This window comes from Micromys minutus, assembly GCF_963924665.1.
Source record: "Micromys minutus genome assembly, chromosome: 1".
Taxonomy (NCBI): Eukaryota; Metazoa; Chordata; class Mammalia; order Rodentia; family Muridae; genus Micromys; species Micromys minutus.
This window is the reverse complement of record NC_137969.1, coordinates 75,804,851-75,830,879: the sequence shown is the minus strand read 5'-3', so window position 1 is coordinate 75,830,879 and position 26,029 is coordinate 75,804,851. Positions and strand designations below refer to the sequence as shown.

Below are 26,029 nucleotides of genomic sequence, written 5' to 3'. Positions count from 1 at the left end.
TCTCGATTTAAAAGAAAAACACCGAGCGTGATGACTCATGCATGTAAAATTCGGGAGACTGGGACGATGGCGGGATCCAAGCCAGCCTAGGTTACATAGTAAGACACCGACTCAGAAACAATAAGTAAATAAAAGGAAGCCCGACAGGTAAGCGACGTCATCTTTAGTTCGGGCGAGGAAAACCCAGAAAGCTTATTTTAACTACACCCTTCTTAATCAAGGTGAGAAATGGGGCAGAAGTGCGGCTTCGGTTTCCCCTCGCCAAAATGTCCTCTAGGGCCGGAAGGAGGTGAGAGGCTGACCACGCCTTTTCCGCTCTGTGAGGCCAGCCAATTAGAGCAGGTCGTTAAGTTTGCGCAACGCCTTGCCCGCCCAGCGCTAGCTGCCCCAACACGGCGACCTCTTTAGCACCTGTTGCCATGACTCCTCCTCCGTCTCCCCAACCCGCTCGCAGGAGGCGGGCTGGGGCGGGCTTTTGCTGAGCCTCCGCCCCCTCAGCCTTCGCCGGACTCGGTCTCTGGGTGCTTCACCTCAGGCTGGCAGAGCCAGGGAAGGGCGCCCTAGGGCAGAGACGGACGCCTAGTGCTGTAGAGAGAAAGTGACGAGCCGCCCTTCGTTGTCAGCCAGGAACGCGGACACAGCGGCGCTCTCACCCTGCTGCTGTCGATCCCTAGGCCGCCGAGATGGCAGCTGCCGGCGCCCGAGGCCTACGGGCCAGCTACCACCGATTCATGGATAAAGTGGAGTTGTTGCTGCCAAAGAAATTGAGGCCGCTATACAACCACCCGGCAGGTAATGAATCCTGAACGGCTCGCACCGAGATCGTTCCTCTCCCTCCAAAACTGGGACAGTAGAGGCCCTGTGACAGTTGAGTTGCTACAGGCATCTCAGAGCCCTAGTCCAGTCCCCTGGAGGGAATCCATCAGTTCTCCTGGCCTTTCACCTTGTTTCATCTTAAATCTCTTCCCCAAAACGAGTATCTCCATCCGGTGCCCTTGCTGACTTTTGATGCCTTGGCTCCCTTAAACTACCCACACTCCCGACCTCGCCTCCAGACTTGAACCTTAACCCCTGAAAGCCACGAAGGGGTTCTGAGCCACCATTGAAACCCTCATTCTACTCTCCTTTCTCCCTCCATGAATTTATAACACACACGTGGGGTAGAGCTGAAAAGCTCTCAGCAGAGGGTTTGCAGTAAAGGTCATACTTTAGTTCCTCTTGGCAGAGGCCTGCTGAGTGAGTCCTCCCCAATATTGGACGCGTCCCACCCCCACCCCCTTCCCGGTTCAGCCAATGTCATTTCTGGTCCCATAGATCCAGTATGAGCCAGTCATTATGCAATCACTGACCAGGTTCTATTTGAGCCTTTTTTTTTATGTGGGCAGATAAGAATACAGTTCTGTTTCACCACTTACCCAGGTGTGACCTTGGGCAAAATTCTGTACCTCTGTCTTAATTCATAAAAAAATGTATTCAGTGTGAAAATAAAAAATAACATATGCTTGGTTCTTTGAGGATGTTAGCTGTCACAGGAACTGGATAAGAATTCCTGTAGTTGAAAATAACAATTCTTTAAGAATCTGGAAGGCTTCTCTCCCTCTAGCTCTTTATTATAGCTATTTATTTCTGATACAAAGTGGGTGGTGGAAAATTTTACTCACAATGGAAAAATTGAGTTGCTAACAAAAACTGAAGTTTGCCTTTATATACATTAAATTCATAGTCTAATATCATAGTCAGTTGATATTAGAAAGGTTTAGTTCTAAGAAATGAGGCAGCTCTCCGGAGCCTGGGCTAGTTGTTAAATCTGGTGTCCACTTTAATAATAGAATGGAGTATATACCTCTCCATGGATAGTAATTTTAACACTTAATAGCATTACTGCAGTATGAAAACCATTATAAAACTTGTTTTTAAGGAACTTTATTGATGAAGTTTGTTTAGTTACCTATTCATTTTTACATTTTTTATCTTGTTATGTTCTATGTCAGAGATTTTCAAAAGATGATAATTTGACAATCTATTTAATGATCAGAGTGTTACAAAATCAACTGAGTTCTGGGGCAGTTCTAACCCTCCAGCTTTGTGTTTGAGGCTCAGAATGAGGACAGTGTATAGAGCAGGCGCAGTTTTAAAGTACTTAGATTAACAGGGAATTAAAAGGTAGTATTTTGATGATCTATTTCAAGACCCTGGTTTTTAGCTACTTGTAATTATTGTTTATAGTACTTAACCTGTAGAGAGTACTTTGTGCATTTCATCCAGAAGTCTTTGGGTTACTTCTGTTTTAAGTGTAATAAGAGGAACACACACTTAGAAGACAGAGGTAGGTTAAGTCTTGACTGTGATTCTATGAGCTGGGCTTTAAAGAATTCCCCAAACCTTAGGAATCTTTTTGGTTGGTTGGTTGGTATTTGTTTTTATTTGGTTTTTTTTTTTTTTTTTTTTTTTTTTTTTTTGGTTTTTGTTTCCTTGTTTTGTTTTTTGAGGCAGGACATCTCTATGCAGCCCTTGGCTGTCCTGGAACTAGTCCTGTAGACCAGGCTGACCTCGAACTCAGATCTGCCTACCTCTGCCTCCTGAGTGCTGGGATTCAAAGTGTGAGCCATCCATCACTGCCTGGGTGGAAATCTTTTAAAATTAAGAATGATTGTGAAAATTAAATGATTGTAATATTGTTAAGACTTGTAGAAAAGTATTTGTTTTACAAATCAGAACTAACATTTTCTTCCAAATAAAGGGTTTAGGGCTTTTGTTGTTGTTATTGTGTGTGTGTGTGTGTGTGTGTGTGTGTTTGTTTGTTTTTGAGACAAGGTCTCTTCTATTCCAGGTTGGCTTTGAACTTGCTATGTAGTTGAGGTCTTGTTTTTTGTTGTTTTTTAAAATTAGATATTAACAGGGGTGGTGACATACTCCTTTAATACCAGCACTCAGGAGGCAGAAGCAGACAGATCTCTGTGAGTTTGAGTTCCAGGATGGCCACAGCTGTGACACAGGAAAGAACAAAACCTGTCTCCAAAAACAAACAAAAGACTAGATCTTATTACATTCTCCTGGCTGACTTTAAACTTGCTATGTATAACCTCAAACTCAAGAGAAATCTTCCTGCCTCAGCGTCTCTAGTGCTGGACTTAAAGATGTGCACCACTGGGACCAGACACCTAGTTTTCAAAGTTGTTCACTGAGCCTAGAGCTCAGCGATTCACCTAGGCTGGCCTGCCATTGAGCATCACAGATCTGCTTACCTCACTCAGTGACAGGGTTGCAGACTCACACCAATGCTTCTTAGTTATGTGACAGTGGGAATGGGACCTGGGACTCTGCATGTTCAACAAGTACTCTATAACTGAGCTACATCTCTACCAATTAATTTTTTAATAATATGTAAAGATGCCTATCACTAGAAACATATTTGTGATTGAAAAGTTGTAAGCACAGCAATATAGAAATGGACAGGCATGAAATATAATGCTTACTAGTGTTTGTACAAAAATCTGAGAAAACAGATTATTGTTTTACTCATTACCCAGAATGAATAGTTCCTTTGAATACTATTGTACTTTAGTATTTGTTATTGAATAACCTTCTAAGATTAGACTACATATAAAGTTCTATTAAAAGGTTATGAAAGGTTAGAATATTAGCAGTCAGAAACTATGTTACTTATAAATTTTTAGATGTATATTTGTCACTGACAAATATTTCTAAAGAGGTAACAAGAATATATTTATTTAGATATTTATTGTAGTTGGAATACTATGTGGCCTGGAATTTTGTCATGTTTACTTATATAAATCATATGCTATGATATAGAATGATTGCCTCTGTAGGAAAATAATAAACAATAACTAAATGTGATTCCTGGACAAGTTCCTCAACTCACATACGGGTTCATTCAATCCACCGTCTAGCTAACTGTATATAAAGCATGTTGCTCCAAACAAGCCTGCTGTGTAACTGCTCTAGTCATTTGTCAGATCCTAACATTGAAGTTAGGTTGCACAATGTTTATTTAACGCTTGGTTGTCAATATGGCTTGAATGTCCTTTAACTCTTTAAATATTGAGATTTAATCCTCATTGTGAGGCATTAAGTAACTAGAAATACAATCAGACTAAGGTGTTTGGAGGTGGAACCTTTGGGAAGTAATGAGAATGAGATAAATTCCTTAGGGTAAAGTGCCTATGACTTTGTCCTAGTGACTTTGGGACAGAGACCATGAACATACCTAAAGATATTATTTTCCTCTCTTCCTTAGTCGGATGCTCTACCCTACCTCATATCTCTGTCAACAAGAAGGCAATCACTAAAAGGCCTGACATCTCCTCTACTCATGGTGGGTGCTGGGAACTAAACCTGGTCAGTTCTCACAGCAACAAGTACTCTTAACCACTGAGCCAACCACCCAACCCCAGATGCTTCTTACCAAGTATTGGTCTTAGATATTTCATTGTAATAAAAGAACATGGATAAATACAGCTGGGGAAAGACATTACTAATTTTAAAAGCATCCTTTTAAGAAAAAAATGTGAACTATAAAATAAGGTGAATCATCCCAAAATAAAAGACCAATATTCATAATCCTGATCTTGGTGTTAAGTCAAAACAAGTTTTCATACAATTAAAAATGGTTTTGGTAGTCAATAATGCTGTCAGAATCCAACCTTCACATTCTAAGGATGTGTGTGTAGTTGGCCATATGGTATCAAATGTACAGTGTAAATCTTGCACAGTATGTGGAACTAAGAGCAATATTGAAAAAGTGAAGAGAGTAAAAGATGAGACATAGTTTCTTCATAGATAGTAAACACATTAGAGAAGTTCTGATATGCTGCTGAATGCTAGAGCAACTACAGATAACAATTATATACACTTTATACACACGCACGTGTGCATTTGGATATTTTTTTTGAGACAGACGTCATATCGACTAGTTTGGCTTTACTATGTAGCTGGGCCACAGCTGGCCTTATCCTCTGCTTCTGCCAACTAAGAGTTGCACATAAAGAAAGAATGACAAATTCCAGACAGGCCAAGAAAGTAATACCTGTACTCCAGCCTGGATCGGGAGATCCAGGGAAGAGGATGGAGTGCTTTTGCAGTTAAAAAGCTAGGAAAAGAAAGCAGTGACAGAGAGTGGAATGCAAGGAATGAGAACAGGTAGTGATCGTTGTGACCTTCCAACATTCCAGAAGAAAGCTTATTCATCACTTCAGACACAATGCTAGTTCAGTGTTGGTTAGTGTGTGCAAATGCTTTTCCAAGAAGGAAGTCTTTTTATAGTAGGAAGAATCATACATACATATAGCCTATGTTCTGGATAGAATTCATTTATTCCACTGATGACAATTACTCCAGCAAAAAAAAAAAGGAAATAAAATTTAGTTTATAAAAGTATAATCAACCTAGCTGGATATGTTTGTGTACCCCTGTAATCCTAGCACTTGGGAGGAAGAGGCAAGCAGATCTCTGGGAGTTTTAGGCAAGCCAGGTTCGCTAGTGAATTCTGGAGCAACCAGAGCTACATAGTGAGGTCCTGTCACAGAAAACAAAAAAAATTGGGGGGAGGGTCAAGTTGCCCAGCAGGATGACAGGAACTTGTAAACCTCTTCCATAGGCTGAGGGAGGAATTACCCCATGTTCAAGGCCAGCCTGAACTGAGCTGTTTGTTCCAAGATACCTTGAACTATATGATGAGACCTCGCCTCAGAAAAAACAAAAGGCAAAAACAAACAAACAAACAAAAAGGGAACTGGTTAAAGTGGTTCTGCAGGTTAATCCCTGAGTTTGATCCCTGGGATTCACATAGTATGAGAGAACTGACTCTCAAAGGCTGTCCTCTGACTTCCATGAGCATTCTGACTGCTCAGGTACCACTCCCACAATCACACTAAATAAATAATGAGTAATCAATAGAAAACATAAAAGAAATAATAACTGTTTTGCTATTTGCTGTATTTCCCTCATCCTTAAATAGATCATAATTTTATATATAGAATACAGTCTGATATTTCTAAATTATCAATATTTGAGGCCTTTTCTACTTTGGGGAGTAGTAGAGTCTTAAGAAAAGAAGGTGAAAATGTATTGTTAAATTCTTGGTTTAAAAGTGTTCAATTTTCTCTGAGAATGACGTGTTTCTTATTGAGCTATAAAATGGAACTTTAAAATTTTTTATTGGATATATCTTATGTACATTTCAAATATTATCTCCTTTCCTTGTGTCCCTTCTATAACCCCCTATCCAATTTCCCCTCTCCCTGCTTCTATGAGGGTGCTCCCCTACCCACCTCCTCCCACCTCCCCTCCCTGACATTCCCCTACACTGGGGCATTGAGCCTTGTCAGAACCAAGGGCTTCTAAAATGGAATTTTTATAAGGTGATTTTTTAAAATTTCATTTCTACTTAATTATTTTAATAATAGTAAATATTAACAGCTACTCTGTTAATTTATGCTTCTATTTGATATATTTATACTTCTGATACTAAGATATTATAATCATATTAGACATTATAATTACCATTTATATTTGTGCTTTCCTGTGAGAATAACTATAATTATATATAGCCTAACCCTGTTTTTTAAGTCTCAATAATGCATTGGCATTGTTACTATTTGAGTGATGTCTATATCTAAGGTATTTATTTCACTAATGTTTTTTAGATCTAGTGGCAGCTTCTATATCTGAATTCATATCTGGATTTATTCACTATATAATCTAAAGATAAAACAAATTAGTTGAGATCAAATAAAAGGGAAAACTATGTTTTCTTTGAAACCTTTATTGTTATATTGTTTTTTCCACCAGAGACAGGGTCTCACTACATAGTCCTAGATGGCCTAGAAATCTGCCTACCTCTGTTTCCTTAATGCTGGAATTAAAAGCATATATGGTCATACCCAGTCCTCCTTTTCTTTTTTAAAACTTTAAAGCAAACTTAAAAAAAACAACAAAAAAACAAGCTACTTTGTGGTGGGGGTCATACCTGTAATTTGTGGTGGTTTAAATATGTGTAACCCAGGGAGTTGCACTATTGGGAGGTGTGATCTTGTTGGAGTACATGTGGCCTTCTTACAAGAAGTATGTCACTGGGGGGTGGGGAGGGCTTTGAGACTCTTCTCCTAACCATGTGGGAGCCAGTCTGCTCCTGGCTTCCTTTGGATGAAGATATAGAACTTTCAGCACCTTCAGTGCTATTGCTACCTGGAAGCTGCCATACTTCCCCACCTTGATGATAATGGACTGAACCTCTGATCCTGTAAGCCAGCCCCAATTAAATGTTGTCCTTTATAAGAGTTGCCTTGGTCATGGTGTCTCTTGACAACAATAGAAGCCCTAACTATGACACTATTCTTTGGGAACCAAAGCCAGAGAGGAAAGCAATCAATTCAGTCAGCTTGGGCTACCTGGAAAATTCCAAGCTAGTGTGGGCTACAGAGTGAGACAATCCCCATACCCCCACCCTATCTCAAAAACAAAACAAAAACCAAAAACAGCTACTTGTTTATATTAGCAAATATCTAACTCTAATTATTCATTCTGATATTAACTTATTCATTGCCTTCAAGTGTCTCAGAGAAAAATAGACATTTAGAATGTTTCACATAATTGCTACTAATATTTTTTGTTTAGTACTTAAAACGTATTAAACTCATTTAAAGTGTGTTTTCATCATTTGACATTATCACTAATTTAGGCAGGAGAGAGGTCTCAACACTTAAGAATACTTGCCAGTTTTGCAGAGGAACTAGGTTTGGTTCCTAGTGCTCAGATGGTAGCTCATAGCCATCTGTAACTCCAGTTTCGGAGGGTCTGATACCATCTTATGACCCCTGTGGGCACCAGGTGTAAACATGATACAGGTACATACAGGCAAAACACTCATAACATTAGATAAATCTTTTTTTCACTAATTAAAATATCTTTCTTGGTCCAAAGTCCTGACCGCTTAATTTCATGTTTGAAGAAGGGTGTTTGTTTGTTTGTTTGTTTGTTCGGTTGGTTGGTTGGTTGGTTGGTTGGTTTGAATATTGTTTGGTTCTGTTGGCACTTGTGCAGTTATATTTTTATATATTGTTGCCTAGCTTGGAACATTTGAGTAAATTAGTTACTAGATAAACCTACTGGAAAGCTTTACTATTCATTAACCCAAATGTTCAACCATGTAAACTTTCACAGAAGCTAAGAAGGACCTTACTTGGAAAACAGTTTGGGGACAGCAATAGAATAAACAGTTTTGGAATGGTGGGGGCTGGGAGAATCCAGAAGAACTCAAAGAAAATATAGACACTGTTCACCCAGAGACTGAGAAGGTACGCCTTCTTGAGTAATGAAACCAAGCTTCAAGCAATAATAAAAACCAAACTAAGAAGCATATACAGACTATGATCCAGGTGTCCATGTATGTCAAAGAAAAATGATTGTAGTGTAATGACAGGAACCTCCCTACTCATTTAAATGAAATTACAGGAATCTGTATTCTGAGCTTGGAACAGAGTTCATGGTCTAAGAATAGAGTGGCTTGTTAATAAAGGTCTAGTTAAGTCATGAAGGAACTCTGTGTTCCTGAAAATGAGGGAACAGTGGATCTACCCATGTGAATAAAGCAGTCAGGTCCATTCTCTGTCAAACCTACTGAAGTCTGACTATGTTTGATAAAGTTTCTATCTATCCTGGGCATGTATAAAGCCCAATGTAGAAGACAGTAGAATATATGAGCTGTTTTCCTTGTCCAAAGGAACATTTAGCTTAAACTGGAGATGCCAAAGAAGATTTACTTGATAACCTGAAACCAAAAACAAGATTTTGAGGGATGGCAGTCAAGGGTTAAGAGGAGTATGTTAGTGTGGAAGTATAAAGCATCGCTACTGAGTGGTTCTTTGCTGGGGCAGCTGGCTTGTGCATTCAAAGGTTTAACAGCATCCAGGTCTCTTTGCTCACTAGAGGGCACTAGAAGCAACAACAGAAGCAAGACCACAGTAACCACCTATTTATGGCAATTGTTTGCTTGGTTCCTATCTTCTCCACTTCTAATCCCAATAGTCACACAGAGGAAGCCAAAACAGGAGGAACCTGAGTTCAAAATCTAAGATATATACAAAGCATGTCTCAAATTTATTTTTTCTTTTAAATCATATTTTTCCTTTGTATAATTTATTGTAAAATTCCACTTGGGTCCCTACCAAATGCTAATGAATATGGGTATGTGCTGGAATGACAGGCTTGCTTGTACCACACAACACTACATTGGTGTAGTCCTTCAATAATTCTGCTTTCTCTTCACCCTCCTCCCCCTGTTTTTGAGATGGGCTTTCCCTACTATCCTGGAATTCTATTTGTAGACCTCAAACTCACAGAGATCCACCTGCCTCTGGGATTAAAGACCTGCACCACCACACCCAGCTCTCTTCCTATGTTTTTTTTGGGGTATTTTGTTTTGTTGAGATAGTTTCTCACTATTAGCCCATGTTGATTTAGAACTCATTGATTCTCCTGCCTCAGACTCCCAGTGCTGGGATTACAAGCATGTACCACTTAGTCTTAAAGAAAGTCGTTTCCAGTCTTGCTCAAGGTAGGAAGAGAGGGTCTGGCTGTGATCACAACACACTGGTCAGAGCCAACTGTAGCAAAACAAATACAAATGGATTTTTTCCTGCTCAATTAAAAGCATCAAAAATTAGAACCCTTTGATAGTTTCAGTTCTCTCAACAACCACTTCAGCACTGTCTACAAATTTGTTCTACAGTTTAGAATATAAATAGTGTAGGTGAAGTTTTATGGAAAAATGTAAAATTAATTTGATATGAGATACCTAGGAAAATAAAGCTTAGCACTCTAATTATACTCACAAAGACATGATCTGTGATCTTCAAGTGTTTGGAGAATTCTAAAAATGATAGCCTAAGATTAGATGGCAGTATAAACTGCCATGTGTAAAGTCTTGTGTTTATAGTCTCAGCAACACACACACACACACAGCTAAACTAGACTTATCAATATCTACTGCCAGGCTCATGAAAACAGGTTATATCATTCTTAAGCATCATCCTGGGTAAGTTCCAGAATTCTGTATACATTCTGGATTACTTAATAAGGCATTAAGACTGGATAGTTGCTTTGGTACTTTGTTTGGGGGCCAACTTCAAGAAAAAAAATGTGTAAGTTCAATGCAGATCAAAAAGTCTGAGTTTTGAAATATAAACCAAGTTATATTTCTTGTGATCTGCTTGAAGCTTCTATGTACTAGTATTATAAGAACCACACCACTGCACGTAACTTCCAAGTATTGTCAGTCCACAGTTGGGTGAATCTGAAGATGATTGAAGCCACAGATAAGGAGAGCCACATATGTTTTAGAACTTGTGTATGTGTACATATCTATTTTATGCATATGCATGCTTCCTTCTTCATTATAGTAACAAACAAGTCATATGAACTATTTTCTATCCTGCTGGCTAACTCTTCTTTAACACTATTCCTGCAAGTGTGAACTGGGCAGCTACTTGATAATCTCCATAAGTAAACAGATAAGCAGCTGTTTAAAGTGCACTGTGGAAGGCTAAGTAAGCACCACACTACAGACCTGTAATCCCAGCATAGAATTGGTGAGGCAGGCAGATCTTTGTGAGTTCCAGGCCAGCCAGAGCTAAACAGTGAGACCTTATCTCAAAAACAAAAACCAAAAAAGGAGAAGCCAAGACTATTGCTGCAAGCTTGAGCATAGACTGGGATTTGTAGTGAGACTTTGTCTCAAAACCCTGAAATAAAATGCACTGTGGTAGGCGCTTAAATCTCCTGTATTAAAAATCTCATGGAATTGGTCGATTTAGCTGTAAGAGTAATGAGAATTAGTTTGAGGTTTAAAAATAATCAAGGACTATTTTAACTGTGGAAAAATAGTCCTGGGTTAATGTTAAAGGCAAGTGATAGCCCAGCTTCTTAACTTGTGGCTCACAACCCTCTATCTGGTTACATCACTGAATTTGGGAGTAGTAGAAACGTTGTCAACAGTAAAGGTTTCTGAACACATAACAACCAAAACTTAACTCAAGCTTAAATATATAGCAGTTAAGAGCACTGGCTGTTCTTCCAGAGGAAGATTCCCAGCACCTACATAGTAGCTCACAATTGTCTGAAACTCCAGTTTCAGGGGGTCCAACACCCTCTTCTAGTCATCCCCAGGAACCAGGCACACAAGTGGTACAGACATACGTGAGCAAAACACTCATATAAATCAAACCAAATACTTCGTGAACCTAAGGTGTTTCTGATAGTACTTATTCTTCTTATAGTGCACAATTTCACTATACCCTCAGTTCTGAATACAAAGTATACACTATGTGCTGGGCATACAGTCATAACACAGTGTCAGCAAATACTGCCTGAAACATCTCACTCAGATAGAAGACTATTGTATTTTATAAATTGCATTATTTTACTGTATATACAAAGTATAAAGCTCTTGTAGAAATATGATTAATCTATCACAGAAAGGTTTTGAATATTTTTACTTACATGCTCTGCATGTAAGCACCAAATTTATATATCTTCAGATTAGACTGTCAGAATGTTTGATAATAAAAAATTATTGAGTACTGGAAAGGTGGTTCATGATTTAAAAGAACTTGTTGCTCTTCCAGAGGACCAGAAATCTGTTCCCAGCACCTACATCCAGCAGCTCGCAATGCCTGTAACTCTAGCTTCAAAGGATCTGGCGAGTCTATGAGTTCATGGCCAGCCTGATCTATTTCAGGCCCTTACTCAAAAAATTATGCTTATAAAGGGGAATATTAAGGCAGTAGTAATAGACATGGGTATAAATGATATTTTTAGTCTTGAATTTGCTTATAAATCACTTTAAAAATATTTTTAAAGAGTTATTTTATTTATTTATTTATTTATTTAAAGTACACTGTCTTCAGACACACCAGAAGAGGGATTCAGATCCCATTACAGATGGTTGTGAGCCACCATGTGGTTGCTGGGATTTGAACTCAGGACCTCTGGAAGAGCAGTCAGTGCTCTTAACCGCTGAGCCATCTCTCCAGCCCTATAAATCACTTTTATATTAAATTGCATAGTGTTACATAATGAAATAAGCATTCCAGGAAGGGTGGATCATGCCTGTAGAATCTCAGCACTAGTTCCAGGCTTGCCTGAGCTACAATTTATCAAGAAGGTGTCTCAAAAAAAGGAAAAAGAAGGTCATATTTTGTTGATCCCATGTATGAGAAAGAACATATATAATATTAAGTATTCTAGTATATAACTAAACTTGGCAAGTTTAGTTACATTTTAAAGTACTCAGACAAAATCTGTCATCTCTCACCCTGCCATATCCTTTGTCTGTGGATCTAGTACAGGACACTAGTTAAAGAGTTAGGAGCTCACATCCACTGACTGCTGCTCACTAGGTGCATGGCTTGAGCGAATCCTACAGCTGCTCTGAGTTTCTGCTCCACTCTGGATATCGTGCTTCTTAGATTCTAGGTTATCCAAGAAAAACAATTTTCTTGTTTTTGAGACAAGCTCTTACTGTGTACCCCAGGCTGATCTCAAATTCAACATGTAGCCCACACTGGCTATGAACTCACAGCAAACTCCTGCCTCAGCCTTTTAAAGTGGTGACATTATAGGTGTGAATCACCTCACATAGGTCAAGATTCATTTCAAGTACTTCAGATATTTATTTGACATTTTAAACAAAGCAGGTAAGTATCAGACTGACTAAAACAAGGACCTTGCTCCCTAGGAACCTTTGGGACCCTGTTTCAAAAAAATAAATGTTAGATGAGTGTGTGTGTGTGTGTGTGAGAGAGAGAGAGAGAGAGAGAGAGAGAGAGAGAGAGAGAGAGAGAGAGAGAGAGAGAGAGAGAGAGAGAGAGGAGAGAGAGAGAGGAAGAAAGAAATAATGTATGTTTATGTTGAAATATATTAGAGTGTACAGAATTTTTATAAGACCTCTTAATAGGTATATATGATAATTATCATTTGTAGCTACAATCTTTAATAAAATGAATGAACTTTACTAAAGCTTATGTAACTAAAATTTTATAATTTAATACTTCCTCTAAAGATTGTCTGTGACTAAACTAAACTAAAATTATGTTCCTGTTCAAAGCAAAGCACTGGGGAAATTTTTTCTCCATTGTTTCTTTAGCTTGCTTTTTGAGATTTATTTTTATTTATGTATATTTGCTTATGTCCATGTGGGTTATTTATACAGTACAGTGCCTACAGAGGTCAGAAGAGGACATCTGGAACTGGCGTTGCAGATGGTTGTGACCCACTTGATATTGGTGCTCAGGGCTGACCTCGGGTCTCTGTAAAAGCAGTGTGTGCTCTGAACTGCTGGGCCATCCTTCCAGCCCCATCTTAGCTCGTGCCACACACCTGGGTCACCTTAGCTCATTTTTAATGTGATAAATGCAAATAGTTGGCAAGAATATCAAAAGACACATAGAAGATTGAAACTATTTTTGTGCCTTCCTAAGTCTTACTACAAAGTGTATAGAAAGCATAGTAGAATTTGGTGTTAGCTGATAAAGGAATGCATATGATACACTGGAATATTTCTCAATTTTTCTTTCTTTTATATTTTAGGCCCCAGAACAGTTTTTTTCTGGGCTCCGATAATGAAATGGGTAAGTCTTAGTTTTAATAGGAGTTACTTAAAATAATTAATTCCTTAATAGAAATTTACTAATTTAAAATAAATTTATATGAAGGCTGTATACTACCTACCTTTATCTGCAGTATTAACTTATCAGAAAGGGCTTTTTTTTTTTTTTCTTCTCTGCCCTGAATGTCCTAGAGCTCACTCTGTAGATCAGTCTGTCCTCGAATTCACAGAGATACACCTGCCACTGCATCTCGAATGCTGAGATTAAAGGCATCTTTCACTACCACCAAACCTAAATTCTTAACTAGACATACAGAGTCATCCATGGTGGCATACCCTATTATCCTAGTACTGGACTGACAGAGATGGGAAGATAAGAAAGGGTTTAAGTTTATCCTCTGGCAATATATAGAATTTGAGGCCAGCCTAAAGTGTATATGACTATACCTAATATATGTGTTACATAAAAGCATTTGGTGTAAATGTGTAAATGATAGAGTTTATGACTTCTGGCTCCAAGATTACTACTCTTACTCTAATATATACTCTCTATATATAATATATATTCATTTTAGTGGCTATTTATAGCAAATAATTGAATTTATATTAAAAAGGATCTGTTTGAAACGTTTTACAAGTGAGGGTCTTCGGGCCCCATCACACATCTACTTACTCAGTCTGAAAAGAATCCAGAAATGGAGCCCAATAAGCTGTTTTAATCCTCTCTCCAGGTAAACCTAGTGTCCTCCAAGTTTGAAAACTGCTGGTCTGTGAGATTTAATATAACAAAATACATATAAAATTACTGCCTTAACCAGTTTTGCTTTTGTATTTTAAATATACATCCCAGTAATGCTTTATCATATAGCCAGTCTGCAAAGACTTAGCATCTTGGAGACTTTGAGATAATTTTACACTCCCTCTACTTACTTTTCTTTTTCTTAAAATACCATTCTACTTGTTGGTTGTGTCTGAGTTTGAATTTCTAGGTACCTCATGGAAGTGGAAGCATGCAATATTTTTAAAAGATTTTTTAAACATCTATGTCTGTGTGCATGTATTTGCTGATGCCTGAGAAGACCAAAGAGTGTCAGATTCTCTGAAGCTGGAGTTAGAAGCATTTGTGAACTACCCAACATGGGTGCTAGGAATGTTAACTTTAGACCTCTGCAGAACTAAAAAGGGCTCTTAACTGAGAAAACATCTTCTCCAGCTTACAGCATATCAGAATTCGCTTGTTTTATATCTGAATAATATCCACTGTGTTGCTGAATATAGGTCTGGCTGCCTGCTGCTTGACAGTCAATACTGTGAGCTAAGAGTTGGTGGAAAACAAATGAGGTTTATTGAAGGTCTGGCAGCTTGGAAGACAGGGGAGGTTTTTATGCTGCTGCCTCTGACCTCCATCCCACTCTATCCCTCCAAAAAATTGTTGGGAATTAGATGTAAGAAAGGACTTTTAGCATGAATATGGTTGGACAACACTCAAGAGACAGGCAGTCAGATTAGTTCAGAGGCAACTTATTCTACATAGAAAATAGTTTAACAGTGGGGTGTTTTTAGAAGGATACACAGGGAACAGTCGTAAGAATAATGCATGCTGATCTTATAGCATTTGTCTCCTCCCCCTTTTTTTTCCTTTCTCTTTTCTGGGTTTAACATCGTAATAGACCTTTAACCTCCTGAAGATCTTCAAACAGAATTATTTTATTTTATTGATTTGCAGTACTACAGATTGTTCTCAGGGCCTACATATGCTATACTCAGGGCAGGTGGTATACTAGCACCGAAGAGCATCCCCAGCCTAACATAATAACCCTTGTACAAGTTAAAACTCAGCAGTTTACATACTCTGTTAGTCAGTGCATAGACTAAAGAATACAGAGAGGCAGTTACATATTTGGGTATAATCTTAAAGTTACCAGATGCTTTGGTTTGAGGTTTTGGTTTTGTTTATAGTACTAAGAATTAAACTCAGGACCTCATGCATGGATGGCAGAAATGCTTTATTATGGTGTTACATCCTTTTTTACCTTTTTAAAAATTATTGGATATTTTCTCTAGTTTCATTTCAAATGTTATCCCCTTTCCCAGTTTCCCCTACAGAAACCCCCATCCCATCTCCCCTCCCCCTTCTTCTATGAAGGTGCTCCCCCACCTCCCAGACCTGGCATTCCCCTACACTGGGACATCAAGCCCTCACAGGACCAAGGGCCTCTCCTCTCATTGATGCTCAACAAGGCCATCCTCTGCTACATATGCCACTGAAGCCATGGGTCCCTCCATGTGTACTCTTTAGTTGGTGGTTTAGTCCCTGGGAGTTCTAGGGGATCTGGTTGGTTGATATTGTTGTTCTTCCTATGGATTGCAAACCCCTTCGGCTACTTCAATCCTTTTTCTAACTCTTCCCTTGGGGACCCTGTGCTCAGTTCAGTGGTTGGCTGTGAGCATCCGCCTCTGTGTTTGTCGTCCTCTCAGGGGACAGCTATATCAAGTTCTTGTCAGCATGCACTTCTTGGCATCCACTGTAGTTAGTGTCTGGGTTTGGTGTATGTATATGGGGTGGATCCCCAGGTAACGCAATCTCTGAATGGCTTTTTTCTCAGTCTTTACTCCACATTTTGCCTCTGTATTTCCTTCCTTGAGTATTTTGTTCCCCCTTCTAAGAAGGACTGAAGCATCCACACTTAGGTCTTCCCTTTTTACCTTTTGTTTTGAGATATTGTTGCAGTAAACTGCCCAGATTTGTCTTGAAGTTTTGATCCTTGGCCCTCTTTTAACTTATTTGGGAATAGGACTTTACTAAGATCCTATGCTAACCTTTGAACTCACTGTATTGTTAGGTTGGGCCTTTAACTTATCCTCTACCCTTCCCCCGATACGTTGAATCACAGGCTTATACAGCCAGGCACAATTTATTACCAAGCTTTCAGAGTGATGCTGAAGTTAAGATATGTGTGGTTCTGTAAAGACCTTGCGGATATAGGTAGCAGGAGTAGGATGGAGGTGGAGAGACAACTCAGTGGTTTTGAGCACTTGCTGTTCTTGCAATACCTAGACTCAGTTCCCAGCATCTATACGATACCTTGCTGCCAGCTGTAATTCCAGTTTCATGGATTCCAGTGCCCCTGTCTGGCCTCCATGGGCACTGCACACAGATAGTACACCTGTGTACATGCTCGCAAAATGCTCATACACACAAAAAATAAAATAAAAAATTTAAGACACCAAGGGAGATATGGTCATGTGTACTTTAATGTTAAAGAAAAAAATCATCTAGGATCGGTAAGAACTCAGATGATAAAGGCTCCTTTGGCTAAGCCTAAATTCAATTTCTGGGACTCATTTGGTGTAAGGAGAGAACTGACTCCCACAGCTTGTCCTGAGACTTCTACATATGCACTCTGGCACATGTACATGCTCACAAAAATAAGTACATTTCTAAAAATAAGAAAAAAATGATCTAATAAACTAAAACTGAGTGAACTTTTCTGGTACTTTAAAAAACAGAATATTGACAGAAAACATGAAAAAGCACTCCTGAATTTGTTGTAGGGGCTTTTTGTTTGTTTGATTGGTTTGGTTTGGTTTGGTTTTTGGTTTTTGGTTGGTGTCTTTGTTCTTATTGTTTGGTTAGTTTTGGGGTTTTTTTTTTTTTTTTTTTTTTTTGTCTTACTGTGAATTTTATTAGTGGTGTAAACATTATTATGATTATATCTTTGTTCTTATTGTTTGGTTGGTTTTGGGATTTTTTTTTTGTCTTACTGTGAATTTTATTAGTGGTGTAAACATTATGATTATAGCTTTCATATGGAAATTCATAAATATGTTTAATTTAAAAATAAAAATGATTATTTCTCACTCCTGATGCTCCACATGTCTTAATGTATATTTGCAGGGATTAGTTTGTGCTGGATTAGCTGACATGGCCAGACCTGCAGAGAAACTCAGCACAGCTCAATCCACTGTGCTGATGGCTACAGGTAAAACCACTTCCATATTCTACTGTTGTGTAACTATTTCTGAGGAGATGACTATCCACTACAGATAGGAACTGATACAACCAAAGTTCAGCTTAGTGAACCACTGAGTTTCTTGGAGTTACTTATAGAAATAGGGGTAAGGGTTACTTACAGGACCAGAAATGACTCACATGGTTGCATCACTGAAAACCTGCCCCAGTGTGGGTGACAGCCAGGAAACATGGAACTCACTGCATAAACTGTAGGCAGTTTAACAAGTTATAAAGTGTTTGTAAGTAATTCAGTTAGTTTGAATGTCTTCCAGGAAGCTTGGCTTGTTTGAGAGTTTCTCTCAGCAGGCTTTACTATTTATAATAAGCCTGAAGAGAGAGGGACTTAAGTGCCACTGGTCAGTTTTAGGAATTTCCTGATGCTTTTGAATTTACTTCTTGAATTTTAACTAGCTTCTCTTCAGATGAGCCTTCTAAATTTTATTTTTGTTGAGAATTTCATACATGTTATAATGCTTTGATCAGATCATCACCCCACCATATTTCCCTCCCAACGACAACAATAAAAAAATCTAAATCTTAACAAACTTACTTCCAGGATGTAAGTTTGGTATAACTACAAGTGAGTACCTTGTAATTATCCTGAAAGCGGTTGCTACACATAACTACAAACTTGCTGAAGAGAGAGCTCAGCCTTTAAAGGCCAGTCTCACAACTGAAATTAGCCACATACAACAAACTCTTTGGTCTTACATTCATTAAATTATTTTATTTTTCAGATGTCTGCATACATATTTACTCACATATTATCCATCTTTAAGAAACCTATTGCATTATGGATAGCTTAGTCAGGAAGGCTGTTAGAATAAGTATCTGCTTAAGATTTTGCTTTTCAAGTTTTTGCAATCTTTTGGAAAGATGGTATAGTTAATATGACTGGTTCTTAGTCAAGTCTTCCTCTAATGTAAGGACTAAGAATTTCATGTAACATTGAAAATTATATCATGAGAATTTTTATATAATATATAGTGCTGAAGAGTCTATACCTTTAAAAATGCTTTGTTTCAACAGGGTTTATTTGGTCAAGGTACTCACTTGTAATTATACCAAAAAATTGGAGTTTGTTCGCTGTTAATTTCTTTGTGGGGTCAGCAGGAGCCTCTCAGCTGTATCGGATTTGGAGGTAAGCCTACAATCAAGATTTAGATTTAGAACGGGTTTAGAAGTCACATCCATGGCTGTGTGTGTGTGTGTGTGTATGTATCAAGTATAATATTAACTATATTGTGCATGAAGAAGAAATGTGTTGTTTCTATCAAAGTCTAGAGAGTTACAAGTAAGTTAAAAGCAGCTAAGCTTGTGTTACCTAGATTTTAGATCCCCAACTGTTTATTGTCTAAATGAGTTCTCATAGTCTCTCTCTCTCTCTCTCTCTCTCTGTCTCTCTCTCTCTCTCTCTCTCTCTCTCTCTCTCTCTCTCTCTCTCTCTCTCTCTCACCCACACACACACACACACACACACACATTGTTGTAGCTAATTTTCTGTTGCTGATAAAATACCATGACCAAAAGCAACAAAAGAAAAAGTTTGTTTGGCTTACAGTTCCAGAGGGGCAGAGACTATGATAGTGGGAAATCATGGCACTAGGAACAGCTTAGCTGCAGGAGCAGGTTAATCACATTTCCATCCACACAGGAGAAGCAGAGAGAGAACAGACATGGAGCATGACTGAAGTCTCAAAGACTCCACCTCTTAAAGGTTCTATAACTTCCCAAACAGCACCATCCTGGGAACCAAGTGTTCAAATACATGAGCCCTATGGACAGCATTTCTCGTTCAGTACCACATCTTATAAAACTCATGATGTACTAAGTAAATTCCATCATCATCCTTTTCACTTGCTTTCAACTATATGTATTAAGGTAGCTTTCAATATATGTCAATGTTATAACAATATTCACATTGGCCATGGATCATTCAAGAATGAACATAAAGGACTGGAGGGATGGTGTGGCTGTTAGGAGTGCCAGTGGCTCCTGCTGAGGACTGAAATTTGACTCTCAGCACCTGTCTTGAGGCTCACACTGCCTGTAACTCCAAGTTCCAGGAAATTCAGTTTTGGTCTCTACAGAAACCTATACACTTTCACATGCACACATACACACAAATAATTATTTTTCAAATAATGAAAATAGGTCAGTAGGTATGGCTCGGGGGTCTAGTGCTTGCCTAGCATATGTGAGCCCTTGGATTGGACCCCACTCACTGGAATTTTTTTAAGTGTGTGTGTGAGAGATAAAAATTACAGTTTTTATAAGAAACTTATGCCATTATAAATGATTAAAATCTGAAACAGAGTAGAAGCAAATGAACCCTTTGAATGTCTCCCTTTTCCTTCTGCCTGTTTCTATGAGCTCTATGAAGATTATATTTAAAATGGGAAAGAAGTGTTTCCCATTCTCTCTGTCCCTGTTGTTATTGATAATGATTCATCTCTCTGTTTTCTTTATAGATACAATCAAGAACTCAAATCTAAAGGAATCCAGTAAGAGAATTCCTGATCACCTGAACATTCTAGATGTGGACAGAAACATTGGAACCTAGTGTATTTGATTACTGATAAGGTGATGCTAACTATTCTGATAACATTTGAAAAGAATGAAAACAAAATCTAACTGTAATTAATAGCTAACACTCAACTTCACAAAAAAATAAAGCAAACTTTTAGTAACAGTCTATCTTTACATATGCCTCAAGAGACTTACTTGTACATGGTACCAACATTGTTTTCTGCCATTTGTCCATAATAAATCGTACTTGGTCATATGTACCCCCAGCTTTATCTTTTAGTTAACAAAGAGCAAACACATTCAAGTAAACAGAAACATGGTCAAAGGTTTAAAAAAAATCTGCTTACTAGTGTGGGACGGTCAAGTGGCTGCTAATGAAGGGTGTATGCCCACGGTGTGAGACAGACAGCAGGATGACTGGTGAAATGGGCTGGACTGTTTGAAACATCTCATCTCTAGAGATGGTCAAATAGGAGGCTGTAATGATGAACTGAGACAATTTTTTTTGTTTTATTTTTGCTATTTGTTTTCTTTAATAAGACAGGAACTTGCTATAGCCTAGGGTAGCCTCTAACTCTCCTCTCCTGACTCAGTCTCTCAAGTGTGGAGATTTCAGAAATGTAATAAGGCATATTTCTCTGTTTGCCATATGTGTACTTGTGTTAACATTTAGAAAAAAAACATGTATAGCACATACTGAAAAAACTTTAAAATGTATATGTTAACCAGACATATACAGCTATAATCCCAACATTGGAAATATCAGATCATTTTTGGTACCTTGTAAGTTTGAAGCCATCCTAAAAGAAAGAATATTTCTTGTATAGAGTCTCTTAAGCCTTATTTTCAGTCACTTGAATGAACAATACCCCTGTTGGTTCACAAGATTTTCTTGAAGACAGAAATGAGTGCACTCTAGTAATGCCAGCTCTAGGGAAGCACTCGGCCTTGAATTCTAGACCAGCATGAACAATATAATATAACAAGACTGCCTGGAAAAGTGTGTGTGGGCAGGAGGTGGGGGAGGTATGATGGGTACATAGCTGTAATTCACACACTTGGGATAGTTGGAGGCATGAAGATTGTGAGTTCAAGGCTTATCTCAGCTACATGAAACACTGTCTCAAAAAAAAAAAAAAAAAAAAAAAAAAACAACCCAAAATAATAACAGTGATATACCTTTAATCCCAGCATTCAGAGGCAGAGGCAGGCAGAGCTCGAATTTGAGGTCAGTCTGGTCTACAGAGAATGAGTTCCAGAACAGCCAACAAAGGCACACATAGAAACCCTGTCTCAAAAACAAGCATGCAAAACTATACTGATTCATCTTGCAACTATTCTCAAAGACTTACAAAGTTTCTTCATTGTAGATTCTATCAGAGTAGCTTCCTCAGTGGCACAAATCAGCATAGATCAATTCTCTGGAAAGCTTTTCTGCCAAGTCCTTATTTTTAGCTTTGTAGTAAGTTTTCTTAGTGCCGCTGAGATTCCAACTCAGCTGTGCCACATTGACTTGTGAGTTTAAAGTTGATTAAAAGTGATAGCACTGGGTAGAGTTATTATAAAGACTCACTGAGATGACATTTTAGCACCATGTCAGGCTTGTGCTGCATACCTAAGGTAAGGAAGTTCAGAAAATGCTGTTTCATTAGAAATAGATCCAAGAATCCTTTCTAGACTTAATAATTTTTAATATACCTTTAAGTTTTTCTGTGGTAGCATCCATCCTGAGGGAACAATGATAGAAGGACAGCAGTACTGCACCAGAGTGAAAGGTTAAATGTTAACAAACATGGACCTCAAAGCTCAGAATCTGTGTAAAAGCAAGTCAGTGCTAGAGCTTCTTTGTGTAGCAAAATGGGGAAAGAAGCTCTGACATTCACCAACTGAAAGATCTGTTGAATTGGATTCACCTTGAAACTGGATTCAGTAATATAAGCACAATTAACTTTTTTCTCCTTAAAATGTATGTTTTTACATTTTGGATTACAGTTAATTACTAGAATGGACTTTGACATACATTTCAATTCGTTTTTTGTTTAAGTTTTGACTATGTGCCCTGTCTTAGTTAGGGTTTCTATTGCTGCCATGAAACACTATCACCAAAAGCAAAGTTGGGGAAGAAAGGGTTTATCTGACTTTGCACTTCCATATTCCTCATCATAGTCCATCATTGAAGGAAGTCAGGACTCAGAGCCGGAGCCTGGAGGCAGTTGATGATGCAGAGGTATGGTGCTGCTTACTCACTTGTTCAACCTGCTTCCCTTAGAGCTCAGGACCACCTGTGGAAGGGTGGGCCCACCACAGCAGGCTGAGCCCTCCCACATCAATCACTAATTAAGGCCTCAGACTCATCTACATCCCAGCCAAATGGAGGCATTCTCTGGCCTCTGATGACTCTTTGTCAAGTTGGCATAGAACTAACCAGGACAACCCCTTTAAAACATAAATTTAGAAGTATACATGGAACTATTAAAAAACATGTATAATTTATCAAAAGTTTACCTCACAAGTAGTAAATTCATTAAAACTGATAAAATTCATGGCCCTGATGCAGTGTGGTCACTACAACAGTGCTGCTTTGTTTATCCACAAGCCCCAGCAGCATCCTGAAACCAGACAGTTTTTGTCTATGCTGAGATCCTGTTTGTCTGTACACATCTATTGACAGTTTTTAATGAAGTACAGTAAGAAATTATGACAACAGTAATAAGATGAGACAGTTGTGGCAAAATGCTTACAAATCTGCCAGGCTAGTTATTTATACAGAGAGAATACAGTGGACAGGAAGAGGATTCATGTCCCAGACAGGACAGAAAGAGACTTCATTATTCTGCTCAGTACTATAATTTCAAAATAAAGAGTATTTCTGTAATTTTCCATTCATATTTTCAGACCAAAGTTTATCAGTGGTAACTAAGCTTGCGTAACAAAACCAAGGATATGGTGAAACTACTGTATTGGCTAAACTTGGGTGCTTGCTTAAGAGACTTTTCTTTTGACGATAGTCACCTATCAACTGTGACCTAATTTCAGTCACCCTCCACATACATGGTCAAGGAAAGAGACGTGTAAACAATGGGGTTATTTCAGTCTCTCCAACTGTCTCACTTGTCCAGACATGAGAACCTGAGATTGAACCAAGCCAGTCTTCCAAGAGCAGTAGGCCACTCATAGTGTTGGGGGAGGGGAAAGGTGATGACAGCCAATCAGAAGCATGGTCAGTGCACGTGAAACAATGAACTTCTGATGAGGGTGTGGCCTGGAAAACGGCTTTTGACAAAACTGTCATTTGATGGGTCAGGTATGGACAGACATGGCACTTCTGCTGTCTTCAAAATAGTAACACCAGACCCCTTTCCTGTTCTCTGCATTCCTGAAAGATCTAGTCCCTAATCTAGGGTCCAGCTTTTCCTCAGTCTTGGAGAACAGAGGTATGTGGGAAGTAGGAGTTTCAGTAGAAGAAATAGAGCTAGAAGGAAAGAAACCATCTAGAATCACAGCTAATGGACTTGAAAGGCCATGGTCATCAAGTTTAGTGTCTCTCTCTGCCAGCCTTTGGGTAAATTAGAAGCTTAAGTGTGACCCAGTCCTGTTGGTCGTGGATGTCATCTGTTTCTAGCTAGTCCTGCTTATTTTCAGCAGTCAAGACATTAAGTGCCTACTGTGTGCAGGTGCTAGAAAGGTGTTGTGGTCTCTAAAGAGGGAGTTTACAGTTCAGAGGGAGACAGTGTAAGCAGGCCAAGAGATTGACAGAAAATAAGTCACATAAGTTTATAGACAATAAAAACCATTAAGAATGCAGAAGAGAAGTTGCCAGAGTGATCAAGCTTTTGTGATACTGTTCCTTTTCAATCTTCTCCCCTCCCTGCCCTGTTGTTCTCTTCTTAAAGAAGACTACATTATTTATGAGAAGTTGAGCATAACATAAAAACTAGTAGGAAACTCTACAAGAGATGATTAAGAAAATGATGGCTGTGATTGGTTCTAATGTATTCATAATCTTTACATCTTATTACTGCTAATTTTTCCCTAAACATTGAAAGGCCCACTTTGATTTAGCTAGGAAGTAAGCTTGGTGTCTCTTCACACCCTCACTTGTTTTTTGTTGGGTGGGGTCCTCACCCCTAGTTGTATTTCCACAGGTTCACACATTCCCCTTGACTGTGATGAAATTGACAGGGTGCCATCCACATGCACCCCAAATGATAGGAAAGTGTTTGAGGGAGCCAGGCAAGATGGCACATGTCTTCTACCTCCGAATTTGAGAGGAGAGGTCAGGTAGACCTCTGTGAGTTCAAGGTCTACACAGTGAAGTTCTTAAATTGTAACTAAAGTGTGGGCGTGTGTATGGAGAGTAAATATCTTTGCCACTGTCATTTATTAATGTTGTAGAACTTACAGCAGATTCTTCTAAAATAGAAATTTTCTATCTTATTCTTAAGAAGACTCATAAGGAAAAACTCCCAGCTATTTACTTTAAATATCCTTGCCTTTTAAACTCATGAACAAATAATTTTCCCATTTGTGTTGCTACACTCCTATACTCCCTAGCATTTGGGAATTGGAAGCAGGAAGAGCAGATCAAGGTGAGCCTCAGCTACAGCTGAAATCTGAGGCTGGCCCAGGGTGTATGAGTCCATTGTGCCTGTCCCAAATACACAGTAATTCTGCTTTCACTACAGTTTCCATCTTTCTAGTCTGAAAACACATCTGCGTCCTTCCTTAGTACTCACAACAAAACTGTGTCAAGTCCTCAAGTCTCAGTATTTAAAACAGCAGTCCTGGTGTGCTTGTGTGTGGTGTGGGTGTGCACAGGTTGTGTAGAGGAGGCTAGAGGTTGAGAGCACATATCTTTTCTTGATCACTCTTAATCTTAATTGTTGGAAAGTTAACTTGAAGATGACCGACTAGCCAGTAAGCTTGAGGAATCTCCACATCCCCAGTGCTAGGGTAACAGGCTTGTGCCACTTTTATGTGATTTTTAGGAATCCAAACTCAGGTCCCTGTTTACACCATCTCCCCAGGTCCCTAGTTTATGTGTCTAGTAAATTAAAAGATACTAAGTACAGGAGAGAAATGTGGGTTAAATATGGTCAAAATGTGTTATATGGGGCTGGAGAGATGGCTTGATGGCTTAAGAATGCTTGCTACTCTTCTAGATGACCAAAGTTCAGTTTCCAGCTCACAACTGCCTACAACTCCAGCTCCAGAGGATCTGACACACTTTTCTGGCCTCCTTGCAACACATGTTGCACAAAAACAGACCCACACACACCCACACACAGAGGTATGCAAAAATTTAAATCTTTTAAAACCTTTAAAAAATACATTGTATGAAATAATTCATTGCATGAAAGACTTGATTTATTTTAAGAGAGTGTTAATGGACAGGAGTAGTAGTGTACAATGTTAGTCCCAACACAGAGGCAGGAGGCTCTCTGAGTTCAAGGCCAGCACGATCTCCATAGTGAATTCTATAACTACATAGAAAGACCTTGTCTTAAAAAATAAATTAAGAGAGAGGTGGGGGGAGGGAGGGAAAATATTAAGTGCCTTCTTACAGGCATTAGCTGTTCTCAGTCTGTGGGTTGCAGCCCCCAAAGGCCATTGGAGAACACAGATACTAATGTTACGATTCATTACAGTACAAAATTATAAAGTAGCAACAAAATAATTTTGTGTTGGGGGTTCACCACAACATGAGGAACTGTATTAAAGGGTCAAAGCATTAGGAAAGTTTTGAACTGTGGTCTAGATGGAATATTCATCTTTATGTTATATTTGCTGCCTTTCTGGAAAAACAAAAGATTCTGTACTTCTTATGCAGTACTGAAACAAGCAAAAGGATCAAGTCAATC

General features: G+C 38.7%; 1 protein-coding gene across 1 annotated transcript; it reads left to right on the top strand.

Moving 5' to 3' along the window:
* Nucleotides 1–502: 502 nt before the first annotated feature.
* Nucleotides 503–20,342, top strand: MPC2 (mitochondrial pyruvate carrier 2). Its single transcript, XM_080910017.1, has 5 exons — nt 503–792; nt 13,606–13,646; nt 17,523–17,607; nt 18,669–18,780; nt 20,111–20,342. Exons 1-5 carry the CDS (start codon nt 684–686, stop codon nt 20,145–20,147), a joined length of 384 nt encoding a protein of 127 aa, XP_080766143.1. The 5' UTR covers nt 503–683; the 3' UTR covers nt 20,148–20,342.
* The last annotated feature ends 5,687 nt before the right edge of the window (nt 20,343–26,029 follow it).